The sequence below is a fragment of the Hyaena hyaena genome, unplaced genomic scaffold (assembly GCF_003009895.1).
Source record: "Hyaena hyaena isolate Hyena2069 unplaced genomic scaffold, ASM300989v1 scaffold_532, whole genome shotgun sequence".
In the NCBI taxonomy this organism is placed as follows: Eukaryota; Metazoa; Chordata; class Mammalia; order Carnivora; family Hyaenidae; genus Hyaena; species Hyaena hyaena.
Window position 1 is genome coordinate 297,384 of NW_024081165.1, and position 18,520 is coordinate 315,903.

At 36.9% G+C, this 18,520-nt stretch overlaps 1 protein-coding gene across 1 annotated transcript in view; it reads left to right on the plus strand.

Annotated features, from left to right (window-relative positions):
• The window catches only part of ZSWIM6 (zinc finger SWIM-type containing 6), a 193,811-nt gene that overhangs the window by 161,010 nt on the left and 14,281 nt on the right, over window positions 1-18,520 (plus strand). Inside the window, exons 5-9 of the mRNA XM_039255588.1 lie at window positions 5,873-6,052; window positions 10,884-11,060; window positions 11,336-11,482; window positions 16,304-16,450; window positions 17,911-18,171. Of these exons, the coding sequence (XP_039111519.1) occupies window positions 5,873-6,052; window positions 10,884-11,060; window positions 11,336-11,482; window positions 16,304-16,450; window positions 17,911-18,171 (912 nt within the window). The remainder of the gene's footprint in view (window positions 1-5,872; window positions 6,053-10,883; window positions 11,061-11,335; window positions 11,483-16,303; window positions 16,451-17,910; window positions 18,172-18,520) is intronic.

Genomic DNA, 18,520 nt, shown 5'->3' on the forward strand with positions numbered 1-18,520 from the left:
CAGCTATAGATCACAAATTTTGATGTTTTATTTATATTTTCATTAGGTGCAGAATATTTTTTTTTAATTTTTCTTATAACTTACTCTTTTACTCATGAGTTACTTATGTTATTTAGTTCCCAGATATTTTCAGAATTTTCCAGATATCTTCCTGTTACTAATTTCCAGTTTAATTCTTTTACATCAGAGAATATACTTTGCATGATTTTAGTTCTTTCAGATATGTCAAAGTTTGTTTTATGGCATGGAATATGGACTATATTGATGAATGTTCTTTGTGCATTTAAAAAATCGTATTTTGTTTTGTTTTTCCTACTAATGGTAGGTGGAGTTTGCTATAAATATTAGTGAGGTTAAGTTGGTTGATAGTGTTTAGGTATTCTTCATCCTTATTAATTTTCTGTCTGCTTTTCTTAGTTACTGAAAGAGGAATATTAACGCATCTAAATATAACTGAATGTGTCTATTTCTCCTTTAAGTTCTGTTGGGTTTTGCTTCATGTATTTGAAGTCTTCATGTTGGGTTTAGCTTACTCATTTAGGATTCTCATGTGTTTTTAAAGAACTGACCCTTTTATCCTACATCTCACTTCATCCCTGATGTAAGTATTCCTTGTTCTGAAATCTACTTTGTCTGATATTAAAATGGCCACTTAAGCTTTATTTTGAAAGTTTTGCACAGTATATCTTTTTCTGTTTAATCTTTGTCATTCTATTTAAAGTATCTTTCTTATACATAGCATAGAGTTGGGTCTTGCTTTTTAATCTCATTTTACCATCTCTTAATTTGTATGCTTAGGCCATTTACATTTAATGTAAGTATTGATGTAGTCTACCATTTAATTATTTGTTTTCTGTTTATCCTTTTTTTTTTTTTTTAATTCTTTGTTCCTTCTCCTGCTTTCTCCTGTCTTTCCCTGGATTGTTCTAACCTTTTTTAGTATTTCATTTAATGTATTGTCTTTTTAGTTTGTATCTCTGTATATTTTTATGGTTTTGGCATTAAACATGCCTAGCTTTAAACAGTCTATTTTTAGTTAATATTTTGCCACTTTAAGTAAAATGTAGAGTCTAACAACCTTTTTTTTTTTTTTTTTTTTNTTTTCTAGTATGAGGTCTTAAACAAAGAGGTGAGAGACTTGTACACTGAGAGCTATCAAATATTGACGAAAGAAATTTTTTTTTTTAAATTTTTTTAAATGTTTTATTTATTTCTAGGAGAGAGACAGCATGAGTAGGGGAGGGTCAGAGAGAGAGGGAGAAACAAACTCAGAAACAGGCTCCAGGCTCTGAGCTGGCAGTCAGAACAGAGCCCGACGCGGGGCTCGAACCCACGAACCGTGAGATCATGACCTAAGCGAAAGTCGGAAGCTTAACCAACTAAGCCACCCAGGCGCCCCGAGTCTAACAACCTTTATAGGTTCCTTTATTCTGCCCTCTTTATGTCATAGTTTTTAAAATGTATGTTACATCTACATATATTTAAAATGACATAAGGCAATATTCAAATTTATTCTTTCAGCAGTCATACCTATTTTAGAGAACTTAAAAAAGACAAGAGTATTTTATTACATTTAGTCAGATATTTATTACTATTATTGTTCTTTCTTTGTTCTTAAAACCTCACTTTCCCTCTGGTATTATTTTTCCTTAACCTGAAGATCTTCCTTTAGCATTTCTTCCAGAACAGGTCTTTTAGCAACAAATTCCAGACAGTATTGTTTCAGAGAGTTGAAGATACTGCACTTCCCTCATTGTTCTCTGCATATATTTTCAAACACTACTGACTTAGTGAAAAAAATGTTAGTTGAATGAAGACTTACCCACAGTGTTCTTTCACCTACTTGAGTATATAACACTTACCTTGTACTTACATGCATCTGTTTTCAAACATTACTAACTTAGCATTTTAGCAACAAATGCTGTTAGCTTTCCCTGATATGAGAAAACCTTTATTGCACCATCATTCCTGATCAATACTGTTGCTGGATATAGAATTCTAGGTTGACACTTTAGTTTCTTTGAACACTTTGAAGATCTTATTTCACTGTCCTCTAACTTCTAAGATTTCTGATGAGAAATTTCTAATTATTTGAGTCATTCTTCTATGGTGTTTTATTATTCTTTCAAGATTTTTTTTTCTGCATCTTTGGTTTTCATTGATTTGATTATGATATGTTTGGGCATGGCTTTCTTTGAGTTTACCCTTTTTGTGGTTAGTTGAGCTTTTTCATTCTATAAATTCATATATTTTCCCAAATTTGGAAGATTTTATTCATTATTTTTTCCCACAGTTTTCTATATCTATGTCTCATCTTCTGGGACTCCAGTAACACAAATGGTACTTCTTTTGATGTTTTCCCACTTGTCTTTAAGGTTTGGTTCCTTTTCTTCTGATTGATTTTCTCTGTTCTTCAGATGAGATTATTTCTATTTTCACATTCACTAATTTTTCCCTCTGTCATATCCATTCTGCCATTGATCCTATCTAGTGACTTTTTTATTTCAGATATATTTTTTAGTTCTAAAATTCCAATTTAGTTTTTTTTTAATAGTTTGTCTTTTACTCATTTCAGTAGTGTTTACCTTCTTCTCATGGAGCAGAGTTATAATAGTTGCTATAAAGTCTCTGACTGATCATTCTCACATATGGTTTATCTTGGTTGATATCTGTTGATTGTTTTTTCCCTTGAGAATTGATCACGTTTTCCTGTTTCTTTGTAAGCCAAGTAATTTTGAATCCTGGACATTTTGCATACTGTGTTGTGAAAATCTGAGTCTTATTAAAATCCTCTGGAGAATTTTGTTTTGTTTTTGTTTTTTAAAAACATACACTTAACATCCAGGGTAGATTCAGACCATAAGTTCTGTTTTACCTTCTTTGAGTGACAATATCAGTAAAATTTTCAAAGCCTCGTCTCTGTTGCTTGGCATCTGCCCGTGCACAGGACTTGGGCCTGTTGCTATATGGTTTTTAGGGGTCTTCCTCTTCAGCTCTTGATTGTGCGGAGGGTCCCCTTTTCCTGGTTCTCTCACCAACTAGATGATATTTCTCTCATTTTTGCTGTATGTGCCTTAGTTCCTGAAATGGGACTAATTTTCTGTCCAACCCAGGAGACAAAAGAGGCAAAAAAAGTAACATGTGATCAGCCTCACATGGCTTACTTCTTAAAGTTTTATTTCTCCAGTCTGCTTGTTTACTTATTTTTGGAGCCCTCAAAGTGCTGCTTTTTTGTACTTTTGGAGAGAGATAAGTAATAGTGGGTTTATTCCATTTTAACTGATGATGTTTTATTTTTAATTGGCATTTAAAAGTATAAAAATGTCATTTTTAAATACCTGTGGCTTAAATAATTGGTTGTGGCAATTTTAATTTTCTTTTGGTAAAAATTATTTGATATTTAAAATACCAGATTCTGTAATTGAAGCAGCTTGCTATTTTTATTTTATTAAGTTTTTATTTTAATTCTAATATAGTTAACATACACTGTTATGCTAGTTTCAGGTGTACAATATAGTGACTCACCAGATCTGTATGTTACTTGGTGCTCATCATGTTAAGTTTGCTGTCAGTCCCTGTGGCCTATCTCACCCATATCCCCACCCGCCTCCTTCCTGGTAACCATCAGTTTGTTGTTCTTAGTTAAGAGTCTTCTTTCTTGGTTTCTCTCTCTCTCTCTCTCTCTCTCTCTCTCTCTTTCCCTTTCCTCCCTTCCCCTCCCCTTTCTCCTCTCTTTTGTTAATTTGTTTCATTTCTTAAATTCCATGTATGAGTGAACTCATATGATATTTGTCTTTCTCTGACTGATTTATTTCACTTAGCATTTATACTCTCCTTTTCCATCTGTGTGGCTGCCAATGGCAAGATTTCAGTGTTTTTTTTTTTTAAGGCTGAATAATATTCCTCTGTGTGTGTGTGTGTGTGTGTGTGTATTACATCTTTACCCATGTTATCTATTGATGGACATTTGGGAATCTTGTTAATTTTATATGTGAAAGAATGTAAAGCATCTCTTTTGGACAAACAAAACAAGCAGTGATCATTTCTACCTTTATTATTTACTTGGCTAACACAGTTGATTAAAACATACATGGATACACACATGCACCTTTTTTTTTTTTTATGTTTGTTTATTTTCAAGAGAGAGAGAAAGAGACAGCGTGAGCAGGGGAGGAGCAGAGAGAGAGGTAGACAGAGTCAGAAGCAGGCTCCAGGTTCTGAGCACAGAGTCCGATGCAGGAGTCAAACCCACAGACCAAACCATGAAATCATGACCTGATCTGAAGTCGGATGCTCAACCAAGTGAGCCACCCAGGCACCCCACACAAATATCTTTTAAAAGAAAAAAACATTATGAATGAGTTTGAAGTACTAGAATCTGTCTTGTTTTGAAATTAGTAAAGTAAAACTTGAAGTTTTGTTTTGTTTTGTTTTGTTTTGTTTTGTTTTGTTTTGTTTTGTTTTGTTTTGTTAGAGAGAGAGACAGCATGAGCAGGGGAGGGTCAGGGAGAGAGGGAGACACAGAATCTGAAAGAGGCTCCAGGCTCTGAACTAGCTGTCAGCACAGAGCCCAACGCGGGGCTAGAACCCATGAACCGTGAGATCGTGACCTGAGCCGACGTCAGACGCTCAACCAACTGAGCCACCCAGACACCCCAAAACTTGAAGTTTTAGGACTTTTTGAAGTATTTGTTTGAATTAGCTACTTAATTCACTATTCAAATTATGAGTTATGCCTTCTAAATTCATTATTGCAGGGTGCCTGGGTGGCTGAATCAGTTAAGCATTTGACTCTTAATGTTGGCTCACAGTTCACAAGATTGAGCCCTGCGTCAGGCTCTGTGCTGACAGCCAGATTCTCTCTATCCCGCTCTCTCTGCCTGTCTCCTGTTCACCTGTGCTTTCTCTCTCAAAAGTTAATAAACTTTAAAAAAAATTTCTTAAAAAAACTAAATTCATTATGGTTTTTCCTTTGAAAAACAAGTGAACTTTTGATTAATGTTTAATGATTTCACTCACATAAAGACATAAATTTAGTGATTTCATTTATAATAAGATTATTTTCTCAGATGCCTGGATGGCTCTTAAGCCTCCAACTTCAGCTCAGGTCATGACCTTATGCCCTGTGGGTTCGAGCCCTGTGTTGGGCTCTGTGCTGACTGCTCAGAGGCTGGAACCTGCTTCGGATTCTGTGCCTCTCTCTCTCTGCCCCCTCTCCTGCTCACACTCTGTTTCTCTCTCAAAAACAGAATAAACATTTAAAAAATTTATAGGATTAATTTCTGGTGAAATCATTTAGGGCAAAGTATGTTTTTAAAATTTTGTTTTTAAAAGATCTGTTGAAATATACATAGCATTAATTTATGCATACTAATTTAAAAACAATAAAATTTGGAAAGAGTAGGAAATTATTTATTTGTGTCCATTGTATACCTTTATGATTTTATTGTAAAAAGGTAATTTTAGAAGTAAATTTAATTTTTGTGCACAGAAGAAACATGAATAGTGCTTTGTTACAGCATTCATATATAAAACCTATTTGTAAATCAAAGTGGTTAGCTGGACTTTACTTCTTTTTTGTCTTTTTTGTCCAAAATTTCACACAAATAGGAAGGTGATACAGTTAGCATTTGAAATATCTTTCATCTTTGTATGTAACTGTGTTTGGATCTTTGGTTCAAATTTGGACTCTGTTGTCCTCCTTTCCATTAAATTCTGTATGAGATTTGTGGCTTAGAGTAAGGAGAGAATGGTTTTGCAAAAATGGCAGACCTAGGTCCATTCTGAAAGGGTTTAAAATGTATCATTGGGTGTTAGAATTGGAAATTTTTGTGATTTTTGAAATTTACTTTCCCCTCTCCCTTTAAATTAGGTGCTCTGTGGATGTGTATAGTTTTAAACCCCCACTGCAAGTTGGAGCAGAAGGCCAGTTGGCTAAAACAGCTGAAAAAATGGAACAGTGTTGATGTCTGTCCGTGGGAAGATGGAAATCATGGCAGTGAATTACCCAACTTAACGAATGCTTTGCCTCAGGGTGCAAATGCTAACCAAGGTGAGTCCACAGTAATATTTTGCTCACTCTGTATCCACTTAATTGTGCATATATGTTTATAGCGGTGACTTATAATATACGTGGGAAAATTATTTTGCCCACTAAGAATCTACTACAATTCAAGGACTTAGTGTTTTCTCTCTGAATGTATTTTAATTTTTACCTGATATCTTTGTGTATGCTTTTTCATATTATCAGAATATAAATGGATGTTATACTTTTATGTATTAGAATATGTTAAAATTCGCTATTATTTTGTTTGAAATAATGTAAAAAATCATGGAATAAGGAGGTAATATATTACCTTGTACAACAAAATATTGAGAGGCTTGAGAAACTATTTTATCTGTTTTGGTGCAACCCACTTCATTTTTGGGTTGCTGTGTAATTTAATAAGTTAAATTTTGTTAGTTTTAAAATATAGCAATTAAACATTTATGACTGGGTTGGAGAGGCGTGGGATACTCTTGGCATTTAGAGTAGGAAAATTCTTTATTGTAAAGCATTATCTAGCATACCTGTTTCCACCTACTATAAGCTGATGGTGTCCTTCAGTCTTTGGGACAACTAAGAGATGCTTCCGGACCTTTCCAGATGTCCTGTTAAGGACCTTTGTCTTTCATTTCTGTGCTCTTTTTTTCAGCTTCTCCCTTTCTATTGGATCTACTCATTTAGCTCAAGCTCCTCTCGTCTTCAAAAAAAACAAAAAACAAAACAGAATACCAACTCTTTTCTTGGCCCCATTTTCCCTTCGAGCTACTCTACATTTTTCTCCTGTCTTTCAGAACCATGTCCTTAAAGAAATTAAGTCTTACAAATAAAAGTTTCATTCACTTACTCCTGTCACTATTTTTGTGTGATTTTGTGTTCCTGCTGCCTTTTTTGGCAGAGATGACGTGGAGGATTTGACAGACTATGATCAATGTAAGGTGGGAGTCAAATGATGTTAGAAGGATTTAGAATACAGATTGTCCTTCTGTATGTGCTAGCCCCGTGTGGAGTTGGTACTATTGAAAGAGCTGGACATTGTGTTGAGTATGAATGTTAGCATAGTGTTTTTAGTATCTACAGAGAATGAAAATAAGGTCTGTTACTCCATAGGGACTTGCCTAATCAAAAAGAAGTTTTAGGGTACACCTGGCTGGCTCACTCAGTAGAGCATGTGACTCTTGATCTCAGGGTTGTAAGTTTGAGCCCCATGCTGATTGGGGAGATTGCTTCAAAATAAAATCTTATGAACAAAAGAAGTTTTAGGACTTGGAAGGGATGCCTGTCTGCTTCAACTTTGTCTAGAAATATTTGCCTTGTGAATTCTGTATTTGAAATCTGTCATATTTTATTGGCCATGATTATTTTAGTTCATAACTTTCAGAGAAAATTAGCATATCCCAATTTCTTTTCCAGAAGCTTAGAATTTTCAAGTTTACAATTCAATTGATTTTCTTCCATTGCTAGGAAAGGGTATGCCTATATCTACATAGGTAATTACTTTAATCTCCTTTTACTTAACTGAATGTTTCTCTTTCTTTCACTTCCCACCTGCTTTTTGGGACCGCCATCCTGACATTTTACAGTTTATGTTTTACTTTACATTGGTTACGTTCCCTTTGATTACACATAAATATTTTGTAGACTTTAGAAAGCCTTTAAGAAGTGATCTAGCCTTCAGATGAAACTGCTTATTTCCTTTATGATTTGGTCTGGGGATATGAAGTTAGAACCTAGTTTCTAAGGGTGGTATTTTTAGCCTTTGGGCCTAAAGGCACCAGGGTTCCTGTTTTTAGCAGAATATCCACATCCTCCAAGGGGCTGTCAGCAGAGACATCTCTGCAGACGGACTCTGATGTTCACTCTTCAGTATTTCTGCTGGCATGCTGAGCAGGCTCGGTAGGCGAAGACAGCAGAACCCAGCAGCCATATCATTGCAGCTGGGTGGAGTGTGCACATGACACAGACCTTAGGCAGAATTGGATGTGCTGGCACATTGGACTGAACGTGAAGGTGGAATCAGACCTCGTCTTCGCTAAGATTGTTACAATTAATTAACAACAACATTCAAATCTGAACTCTTTGAAAGAGTGTTGTTTTTTTTTTATTATATGAGAATGGTAGCCAATTTTTTAATTTTAATTTTTTGATAAACGAGCAAATGGTTCCCCCCTTGTACTTTTATGAATTTCCCAAATTTTCTTTAATCAGCATGTATTGATATTACATACGCTTCATTAAAAAATTTTTACAAATTTGTGTATTTATCATTTTGAAAATTTGGTTAAGATAATCCATTTCTTTTCTCCATCTTTTTGCAAAAATAAAACTACAGACATTATGATTAAAAATGACCATAATTTTGATATTAATGAAACAAACTTTTTGTTGATCTTTGTAGCCATTGTCTTTGTACATAATCTTTATTTCCCAGGTTGTTAGAGACAGTTTTATATATTACATTTTCATTTAGTTGTTATTTCTTTTTTTTTTTTTTTAATTTTTTATTTATTTCTAGGAGAGAGAGAGATAGACAGCGTGAACAGGGGTCGGTCAGAGAGAGAGGGAGAAACAGGCTCCAGGCTCTGAGCTGGCAGTCAGCACAGAGCCTGACGCGGGGCTCGAACCCATGAACCGCGAGATCATGACCTAAGCGAAAGTTGGACGCTTAACCGACTAAGCCACCCAGGCGCCCCATTTAGTTGTTATTTCATTAGTATTTAGTCTTTTTTGTTAGACTTGGTTTTATTAGTCTTCTATAGCTAACCTTACTATTAAAAGTGTGGTATATTCCTATACCTTTCGTTTTGTTCATACAGTTACATACAAACATATGAAAAGTTAAGATTTTTGCTATATTTATTTTTTATTGTAAGTGTTTCTTTTTGAGAGAGCGAGTAGGGAAGGGGGAGAGAGACAGGGAGACACAGGATCTTCTGAAGCAGGCTCTGCGCTAACAGTTTGATGTCAGGCTCGAACTCACAAACTGTGAGACCATGACTTGAGCTGAAGTCTGATGCTTAAGTGACTGAGGCACCCAATCGCCCTGAGATTTATGATTTTTTGTTTTAATAAACGGAATCATACTCTACAACTTACTCTTCTTAAGTGATACCACAGTGAGCCAAATTGACAAGTAGAACTCTAATTCTTTTAATACATGCATAATACTAAGTTGCTTTTTTAAAGTCTTTTAGTTTTAAATTCTCTTTCTGTAATTTGAGCTAAATAAGTAAAATAACAGAGCCACTGAACATGTACAAAATTTGGACTTTGGAATATTTAGCCAGTTGATGGTCACGAAACCAGTTTTTTGCTGGGTTAGGGGTATCTTTACTCTGCTCAGCACAAAGCCCCGATAGATTCAAAGGCCCTTAAATGTAGCGCCCACTCCTCCTCTTTGCAGGGTGGTCGTTTGCCCACAGGGACAGATAGGTTACTATTGACGCCTCACAACTTCAGTCATCGTACATTTTGGTATGTCTCCCGTTTAAATACAGATATCTAAGTTGACCTGAAACCAAGCTAAAGTAATGTCTCTTTCTGGTGAAGACCTCTCAGAAGCTTTTCACAACACCTGAAACAGCTGAGTTTGGAGTGTGGGTATTTATGTTTTGATCTTGACTGCCATTGCCTGGCTGTGTGACTTTGGCAAGTCACTTTACTTCTCTCAATTTTCAGTTCCATCAGCAGAATAGGGGAGTTGCACCAGAAAAGTTTTCAGAGTGCTTCTCAATTTGGTTGTTTTGGTTTTTATGATTCCCTTTACATCTTTGCTGAGCTGAAGCTCCAGTTTGCTTCTCATTTAGTTAAGCTTCAGTACAGTGAGGGGTGATACTGGAGCTAAGTAAAATATACATAAGAATAGTTTGTTGCCCTGATTTTCAACTGAGGCTTGCTAAGGCTTGTGCCACAGTTGAAGGTAAGTCTGGAGTGGGGACCCAGGTGTGCGACTGAGGTTACAGGATTGGAACCATGTCATCCAGAGGGACTGAATAATCCCAGGATTTAGGATGAGAATATTCTTTATTCCCCAAACATTTCTTTTCTCCGTCAGGTCCTGAACCTTGAACCCTCTTCGGAGTGTATGCTTCTGCTCTTTTGTGATGCCCCGGCATACACTATGCTGGGGACATCACACCAGCCATGGAACCTGCACAGGAGTCAGGAGGCAGCCTGTAGGGGCAAGGTAAGTGCGCTGGTTTGTTTTGTAGCTATGTTGTGTGGCTTTGTGAAATGTTAAATATATGCATTTATGCCCTTGGGGATATAAAGTGGCATTTAATCATTATATCCCAAGAAGCATAATAGTTTTAATTGTGCAAAACCGCACAATATAGTTAAAAAATACAACCAAAAGCACAACCCTTATGCACATCTTTAAAGGCTGATTGCATCTTCCTGAAAGGTTCCATGGCTGGTGTCGCATCTCTTGCATAGTGTTTGTGAGAGCTGTTGATCCCATCAGGGCAGCCCACCACAGCACCTCAGAAGTGGGGAGCAGTGAGTTTTCATGTGACTTTTGTGCCGAGTGCCTCCTTTGAGTGTATTTGGCATGGAAACTAGACTTGACCCTTCTTTTTGCAGGATGCCTTTAACCTTAGCTTTGATGGCTGCAGAGTGTTTGTGTTTGATAAAACAAGTGAGTGGATGGTGGCTCTTTGGGCTGACTTGCCTCCTAGTACTTAGGACATGAGATTATTCACCCTTCATCCTTCTGCTTAGGGGGTGCAGGACAGTGTGTGTGGGTGTGTTCATGAACATCTGGCTACAGAATGGTATGACTGATTTATTCACATGTGAATAATAGCTGACACGGCTTTCTGAATTGTGGAAAAAACAGATTCATCGAACAGGCCACATCGAACAGTGTTCACCCGAGCCATCGAGGCATGCGATCTCCACTGGCAGGATAGCCACTTGCAGCACATTATCAGCAGTGACCTATACACCAACTACTGTTACCATGACGACACTGAAAACTCCCTCTTTGACTCCCGCGGGTGGCCCCTCTGGCATGGTAAGTGGCCAAACCGGAAAGACATTTCCATGACTTACTTCTTTGTTTCATTTCTATAGCATTATTGGAGTGGGAGGTGGAGAGTTGAGGGATTCAATGGGAGACGGATGAATGCTTGGCAGGAGGAGCGGAGTTTTGCATTCAAATCCAAGTTCAGAAATGGCTTCTTATGTCTTTTTAATAGTATTTTGGGGAAAAACATCTTACTCTTTACATGCTATTTTTGTACATATATCTGATGATGGCAACGGTGTCCCCTTAACTTTCTGTTTTAGAACACGTTCCTACAGCTTGTGCAAGAGTGGATGCATTACGTTCTCATGGGTACCCCAGAGAAGCACTGAGACTAGCAATAGCTATTGTTAACACATTAAGAAGACAGCAACAGAAACAGTTGGAAATGTTCCGGACTCAGAAAAAAGGTGAATGTGAAGGAGTTTGTTTCCATTGGAATGGGATTCTTGGTGATGACATCACTGGATTTTGTCACCTTTTGGGAGTGATGGCTTTTGAAATTAGGAGATGGCTTTACTCACCACTCATTTGGAATATTTATTAGCTGATCTGTGAGAAATTTGAGGCTCATTTGCTCTTGGTTAAATGTTGTAAGAAATAAGATTTTTAAAAACATTTCCTAGGTTGGTTAATTTTTTTAAGAGGATAATTTTGTTGTTCCAGTAGTTATTTAGTGTGTCTGAATTATCGGAAATGCCAGTTAGCCAGTATCTTATTTTTGGAATTGTATTTTAATTTAACAGTAAGGAGTCTGGGGTCAGACTGTCCATGTGTGAATCCTAGCAGGAGATCTCTGCTGGGAGACCTTATGCAGTGACTGGAGCTCTGATTTAGATTCCTCATCTGTGGAATGGAGCTCGGTAGAGGATCTATTTCTTAGTGTTGTGGAGAAAATTAAATAAGTTAATTGCTATCAAGGTCTTAAAACAGAGCCTGGCATAGTTGTGTAAAACTCTAAAACTTGTTAGCTGTAATAGTTTGTGTATCACGACGTGGTATTTGTTTAAAGGGATCAGATTTGATTTTTCAAATTCTGCAGATAACATTTGATCAGCTGCTAACTGACAGGGCACATTTAACTTCTCTTTGACTTAGTTTACTGTTAATCTTTTAAATAAGTATTACTGAGTATTAGTAATTTCAGAGAGTTATATTACATGCAGAAGGCCCGGATGAGAAGAAATATATATGCTTTTTCTGATTAATCAATGCACTTCTTATTCCTTCCATAGGTTATAAAGCTTTTTATGTTTCTTTGATTAGGTTTGTTTTTTCACTCTGGAGTTTTATTTCTTATTCAGAGAGATACTCTTAGTTGATGGGTTTTTCTTTTGAGTTATGTTTTTTGTTTTTAATCCTTCTGTGTTTATACACACACAAGGATACAGCTAAAATCAAAACTTGTTGTAATAGGCTGAAGGTTGGAGTGTTTATCTTTTAATACCCTCTATATGAGAATTTTTATAAATGTTAATTCGCATTATGATTTATATGATGAAAGAAAATTTCAGAGTTAAAATTGCAACCAAAGAAAGGGGAGCTCAAATGTAATTGGAAGGTAATATCCCTGAGTATCATTATTTTGTTCATTTCTTCATGTCCTTCATAACATAACTGTTTATCAGATGTGTTTACAAAACATATTGAGACTTTTTGAAAATTTTTTTGAAATCCCTTTTCCCCTAAACACAGCCTATAGCCAAAAGGTACTTCTGAAAAGTAAAGGATAATAATATTCAAGCAAAGAGAAGTGAGACACTTTTTATACTGTAAAAATAAAGCTAGGTCATGATGATTATCAGATTAAAAAATCATAAACCTTTCTTAGAAATATTGTTTTTAGGGGTCCATGGGTGGCTCAGTCGGTTAAGCATTTGACTCTTGATTTCAGTTTAGGTCATGATCTGTTCAGTTCAGGTCATGATCGCCACCTCGGGCTCTGCACTGATAGCATGGAGCCTGCTTGAGATTCTCTCTCTCTCTCTCTCTCTCTCTCTCTCTCTCTCTCTCTCTCTCTCTCCCACACACACACACACACCTCAAAATAAACCATCTTAAAAAAAAAAAGAAAAATGTTTTAAAAACTCATTTAATAAGAGTCTTGTAATATTTAGGGTGCCTTAGTGGCTCAAGTCAGTTGACCATCCATCTCTTGATTTTGGCTCAGGTCATGATCCCAGGGTCGTTGTGGAGCCTTCTTAGGATTTTCTCTCTTTTTCTCTCTCCCCCTCTCTCTTCCCGTCTCCCCTTCTCATGTACTCTCTCAAAATAAAAATGAAAAGATTTAAAAAATGTTGTAGTACCTAATAAATGGAAAGTGTAAAAAATGTTAGTTTATAGGGATAAATTAGAATATGTGTTAAGTTAGACTCCTTTAATTGTCTTTGAGGCCCCTCTTAGACCCATTTCTCTTTTATCTTGTGAGCAATGAAAACTTATTTCAGATTATTCTTTTTTTTTTCAAAATTTTTAACATTTATTTATTTTTTTTTAATTTTTTTTTTTCTGTTTATTTCTAGGAGAGAGAGAGAGACAGCGTGAGCAGGGGAGGGTCAGAGAGAGAGGGAGTCACAGACTGAAACAGGCTCCAGGCTCTGAGCTGGCAGTCAGCATAGAGCCCGACGCGGGGCTTGAACCCACGAACCGCGAGATCATGACCTAAGCGAAAGTCAGATGCTTAACCGACTAAGCCACCCAGGCGCCCCTAACATTTATTTATTTTTGAGACAAAGAGAGACAGAATGTGAGCAGGGAAAGGGCAGAGAAAGAGGGAGACACAGAATCTGAAGCAGGCTCCAGGCTCTGGGCTGTCAGCACAGAGCTCGACGCGGGGCTCAAACTCACAGAGGGTAAGATCTTGACCTGAGCCAGAGTCAGACAGTTAACCAACTAAGCCACCCAGCCACCCCATATTTAAGACTGTTCTCTGGTATTACTGTGATTGCATCTCTATACCTATATCTTTCCTACTTTTTTATTGATCCGTAATAAGAGAATAGGTTTTTCACAGCTGTTATAATTCCAAATTGCTATGATGTTATGATGGTTGTTTGTTATGTGATCTAGATTAGTGCATATATATATATATGTATATATATATATAGTATGTGTGTGTATATATATATTTATATAGTGTACATTTTTAGCACTATTTAGCATACTGTGTCAGCTTTTTGTTGTTGTTAATTGAGGTATAATTCATGTATAACAAATTAGTTCAGGTATACAACATAATGATTTGATATTTATATATTCTGAGATGGTCACAGTAAGTCTAGTGAGTATCTGTCACCATACATAGTTACAGATTTCTTTTCATATTTATTTTGAAGGGGGGAGAGAGACAGAGCATGAGCTGGGGAGAGGCTGAAAGAGGGAGACACAGAATCTGAAGTGGGCTCCAGGCTCTGAGCTGTCAGCACAGTGCCTGATATGGGGCTTGAACTCATGAGCCATGAGATCAGGAGCTGAACTCAAGTTGGATGCCTAACCAAATGAGCCACCCAGGCACCCCTACAAATTTTTTTTGTGATGATAACTTTTAAGATCTGATTTCAAATATGCAGTACAGTGGTAGTCATACATTTTTAAATTGTTTATTTATTTTTGAGAGAGTGAGCAGGGGAGGGGCAGAGAGAGATGGAGACAGGATCCCAAGCAGGCTCAGCACTGTCAGCGCAGAGCCCCACTCAGGGCTAGAACTCACGAACTGCTGAAATCAAGAGTCGGAAGCTTTCACCAACTGAACCACCCAAGTGTCCCTGCAGTACAATATTATTAACTATAGTTGCACATGCTGCCCATTATGTCGCTATGACTTGTTCATTTTATAAAAGGAACTTTGTGCCTTTTGACCCCCTTCACCCATTTCACCCATACCCACCCCTGCCTCTGGCAACTACTAGTCTGTTCTCTGTATCTAGAAGCTTGGGGTTTTTATAGATTCCACGTGTAAGTGAGATCGTATAGTATTTGTCTTTCTCAGTCTCACTTTCTTTACCTTGCTCCTTGATTTTGAAAAAAAAATTGTACTCCTTTTTTTTATTTCTTTCTTTCTTTCCTATGTTATTTTCACTAATGTTTGTGTGGAAAGAATGAATATATATATTTTTTTATCCCCATCAAACATATATTTTGTTGTTCCAAGAGTAATACTCCTATTTTTTTTTTTAATACTGATAATGTATATGAAAGCCAATGATAGAAACTAAAGGGAAGGACCCTTCCAAGGAATATAGGACCCAAATTCTATAAATTTTCATATATCGTGCCAGGCAGTGCTTTGTTTTATGTACTGATAGTTGATAGTCCAAAACCAGAAGACTTCTAAAGGACTGTTGGATCCATGGAATGGTTCTTCAGCTATTTATAAAAAATCAGCTTTTTTTCTTAGCTATTTTAACTTGTATATAGATTTCATTATACTTTCCTTTAAGAAGGAACTACTGTTATTTGGAACTACTCTTATTTTTACTTAGTAAACACTTGGATGTAAAATACTGCATATTTTACAACAAGGGACATATCTTAAAATATTTACAGCTTTTTTCTCGGGACTTTCATTTAATGTAAGAACTTGAAAGTGCTACCATTCTGTTAAGAAAATGCAAAGGATATGTTTCATCTAAATTGTGTTCTCTTCTGATGTAGTTCCCCTTTGTGGCAGAGCTCCTCTCTTCAATGGCTTACAGAGATCCATGATAACGAGGTCTTTCTTAGGTGCTTGGGGAGTAATTAAATGATACCCATAGGGAAGTCCAAGTCGGACCCAGGTTACCATGCCTCCCTAGTCTCCCTTGTAGGTGACCCAGTGAACCTTGACTCTGATGTATCTTCTTAATATAGTTATCCAGTATAATGCCAGGGAGACTTCTTAGTCCTCTCTAATCCCATTCTTGGGGAAGTAAGGGAAATTGTTCCTCACTTCTCAGGTACAAATTTGGAATTCATTTTTCCTCATACAACATAATTTAATAGTGTGAGTGGTAATGTTAACCCAGTACCTTGGACACATGGGGCTGTCCTCGAAAGTTGGCACCATCTATATTGATTTACTGATAAACTTTGAGAACACAAAATAGCTCATACGTTGGGGATTGTGTGTATGATGTTTTTGTAATTAAAGAGGGATTGCCAGTTGAATTCAGTACTAATTTGTTAGGATGCCACTATTAAAAGCCTTTCTTCCTCTACTTGTCTCCATCCTTCAATTTTCTTTTCTGACACAGAGCTACCCCATAAAAGCATCACCTCGATAACCAATCTGGAGGGCTGGGTTGGACACCCCCTGGACCCTGTGGGCACTCTTTTTAGCAGCCTTATGGAAGCCTGCCGAATCGATGATGAAAGCTTCTCGGGGTTCTCCGATTTTGCAGGTAACACTGTTGGCATTGTCTCCTGTGCTTTTTTCCCCATAAACCCTGAGTGGCATTGGTCATTGTTCCTCACCACAGTTGGTTTTGTGAATCTATACAGTTAATAGTACTTAACGGTTAGCAAGGGAACCAGGAAATGGGCATTCCCATGCTTTTATGGAAGGCTTTACACTGAGAAAAGTCTTCGAATCCACAGTTGGGCACATGTGTTAAGAACCTTAAAAATACTTGTTTTCTTCTAGCCAGTGATTCTGCATCTAAGAATTTATCTGCATTTATGACAATTTTCCAGCATTAAGATTTAAAATAAAGATGTAGATCCGAGCATTTAGAAGTAGAAATTTAGTTGCTTTTTAAATTTGTTTTTGTCTTACAAGTTACTTGTCCCTTAAATGGGTTGTAGTCTACTTTAAAAGGATTATCTAATGTCACTAAAAGTGTTTTAGATCACACGTTATTTTATTTTATTATTAAGTTTATTTATTTATTTTGAGAGAGACAATGTGCATGTGCTTGAACTCACAAACCCGTAAGATCATGACCTGAGCCAGAGTCAGATGCTTAACCGACTGAGCCACCCAGACATCCTTATATCACACATTCCTTTAAAGCATGCTTTGAGAACTTTCTCTGGCCTCTTTAGACTTAAAATCATCCTTAAAACAACTGCCTGTGGGCTATGGACCGAAGTGTGGCAGGGAGGGAGTCCTGTCCCTTTCATGCTCTCATGAGTGGATGAACTCAGAGGATTAATGATATCGCCTCTCCATAATTCCCCCGGTGGATTCACCTTCATGGATTATGGGTGCCCCAGGCTCTGGCAAGACGGTGAAAGCTAGCACTTTGAATTCACTTTCCTTGGGAGTTTGATGGGTGAAGTTGGTTAAAATTTCTCATAGAAATACTTCAGCAAGGATAAGAGAATGCTTAAAGAATCGTTTCTCTTGATAACTGATGACTCTTTGATAACAGAAAGAGTTATCTTTGATAACAGAAAGGACCTTGAAATTGGGTTAGTATGTTGTGTTCTCTTTCTTCATTAAATTTCAACATTGTGATAACACTTTAGAAACTTTTTTTTAAATGCCACAGGCTTGAGAGAGTTGGTAACTATTGCAGTCATGATATAATTTTACTCTTGTTTAAGTAAAGATGTTTTTTTCCCCCCATTCTTAAGTATTCTTAGGATCTCTTCTTAGATTTCTAGGGTTGTTTGGTGATTGATTTTCAGTGGGAAGAAAATATTTGTAGTATTCTGTCCCCTACATATCTAGTCATTCATGGTCATTTTTTAAAAGATCCTAGAAAACTATGCACTTTAATGTAAGAGACATATTCTCTGGCTTTCTTGGAATAAAGTCAACAATTGATACAACAGCACTAGTAAAATAAATATTTAAACCCATCAGTACCTGCAGAAGTAGTATGTGAACTCTGATTTCTTTTGTGACATTTTGCAGAGAATATGGGACAGTGCAAGTCTCTGGAATACCAGCACCTCCCTGCACACAGATTCTTAGAAGAAGGGGAATCCTATTTAACACTAGCTGTGGAAGTTGCCCTGATAGGGCTGGGACAGCAGCGTATCATGCCTGACGGGCTGTACACACAAGAGAAGGTTTGCCGAAATGAGGAGCAGCTCATTTCCAAGCTTCAGGAAATTGAATTGGATGACACACTGGTGAAAATTTTTCGCAAGCAAGCAGTCTTCCTATTAGAAGGTAGTGTGATAAAGAAGTTTTCTGCTTGTTCTGCCAATTTTATTGAGGCACTAAGCTTTCTTATGTTGGGAAAGTGGTTTTTATGCTTTCAATGTGGAAGTTATTCTGATTGGTATGGCCATAGAGCGTCACAGGAATGTTTACTATCCAGAAAGTAGTATCACTTAATCAAAAAGTATCTGTGTCCCGTTGTGTGTCATTTGATATAAGTGGTGGTGGGATATAGCCTGTTAGAAGTGAGCCCCCTTTAATGCCACAAGCTTTGGAAAGGACTGTTGCTATTTAGTCTATGTTGTTACTGAGATAAATGTTAAATTTGATATTTGGCGACTTCTTGCTGGTAGCCATG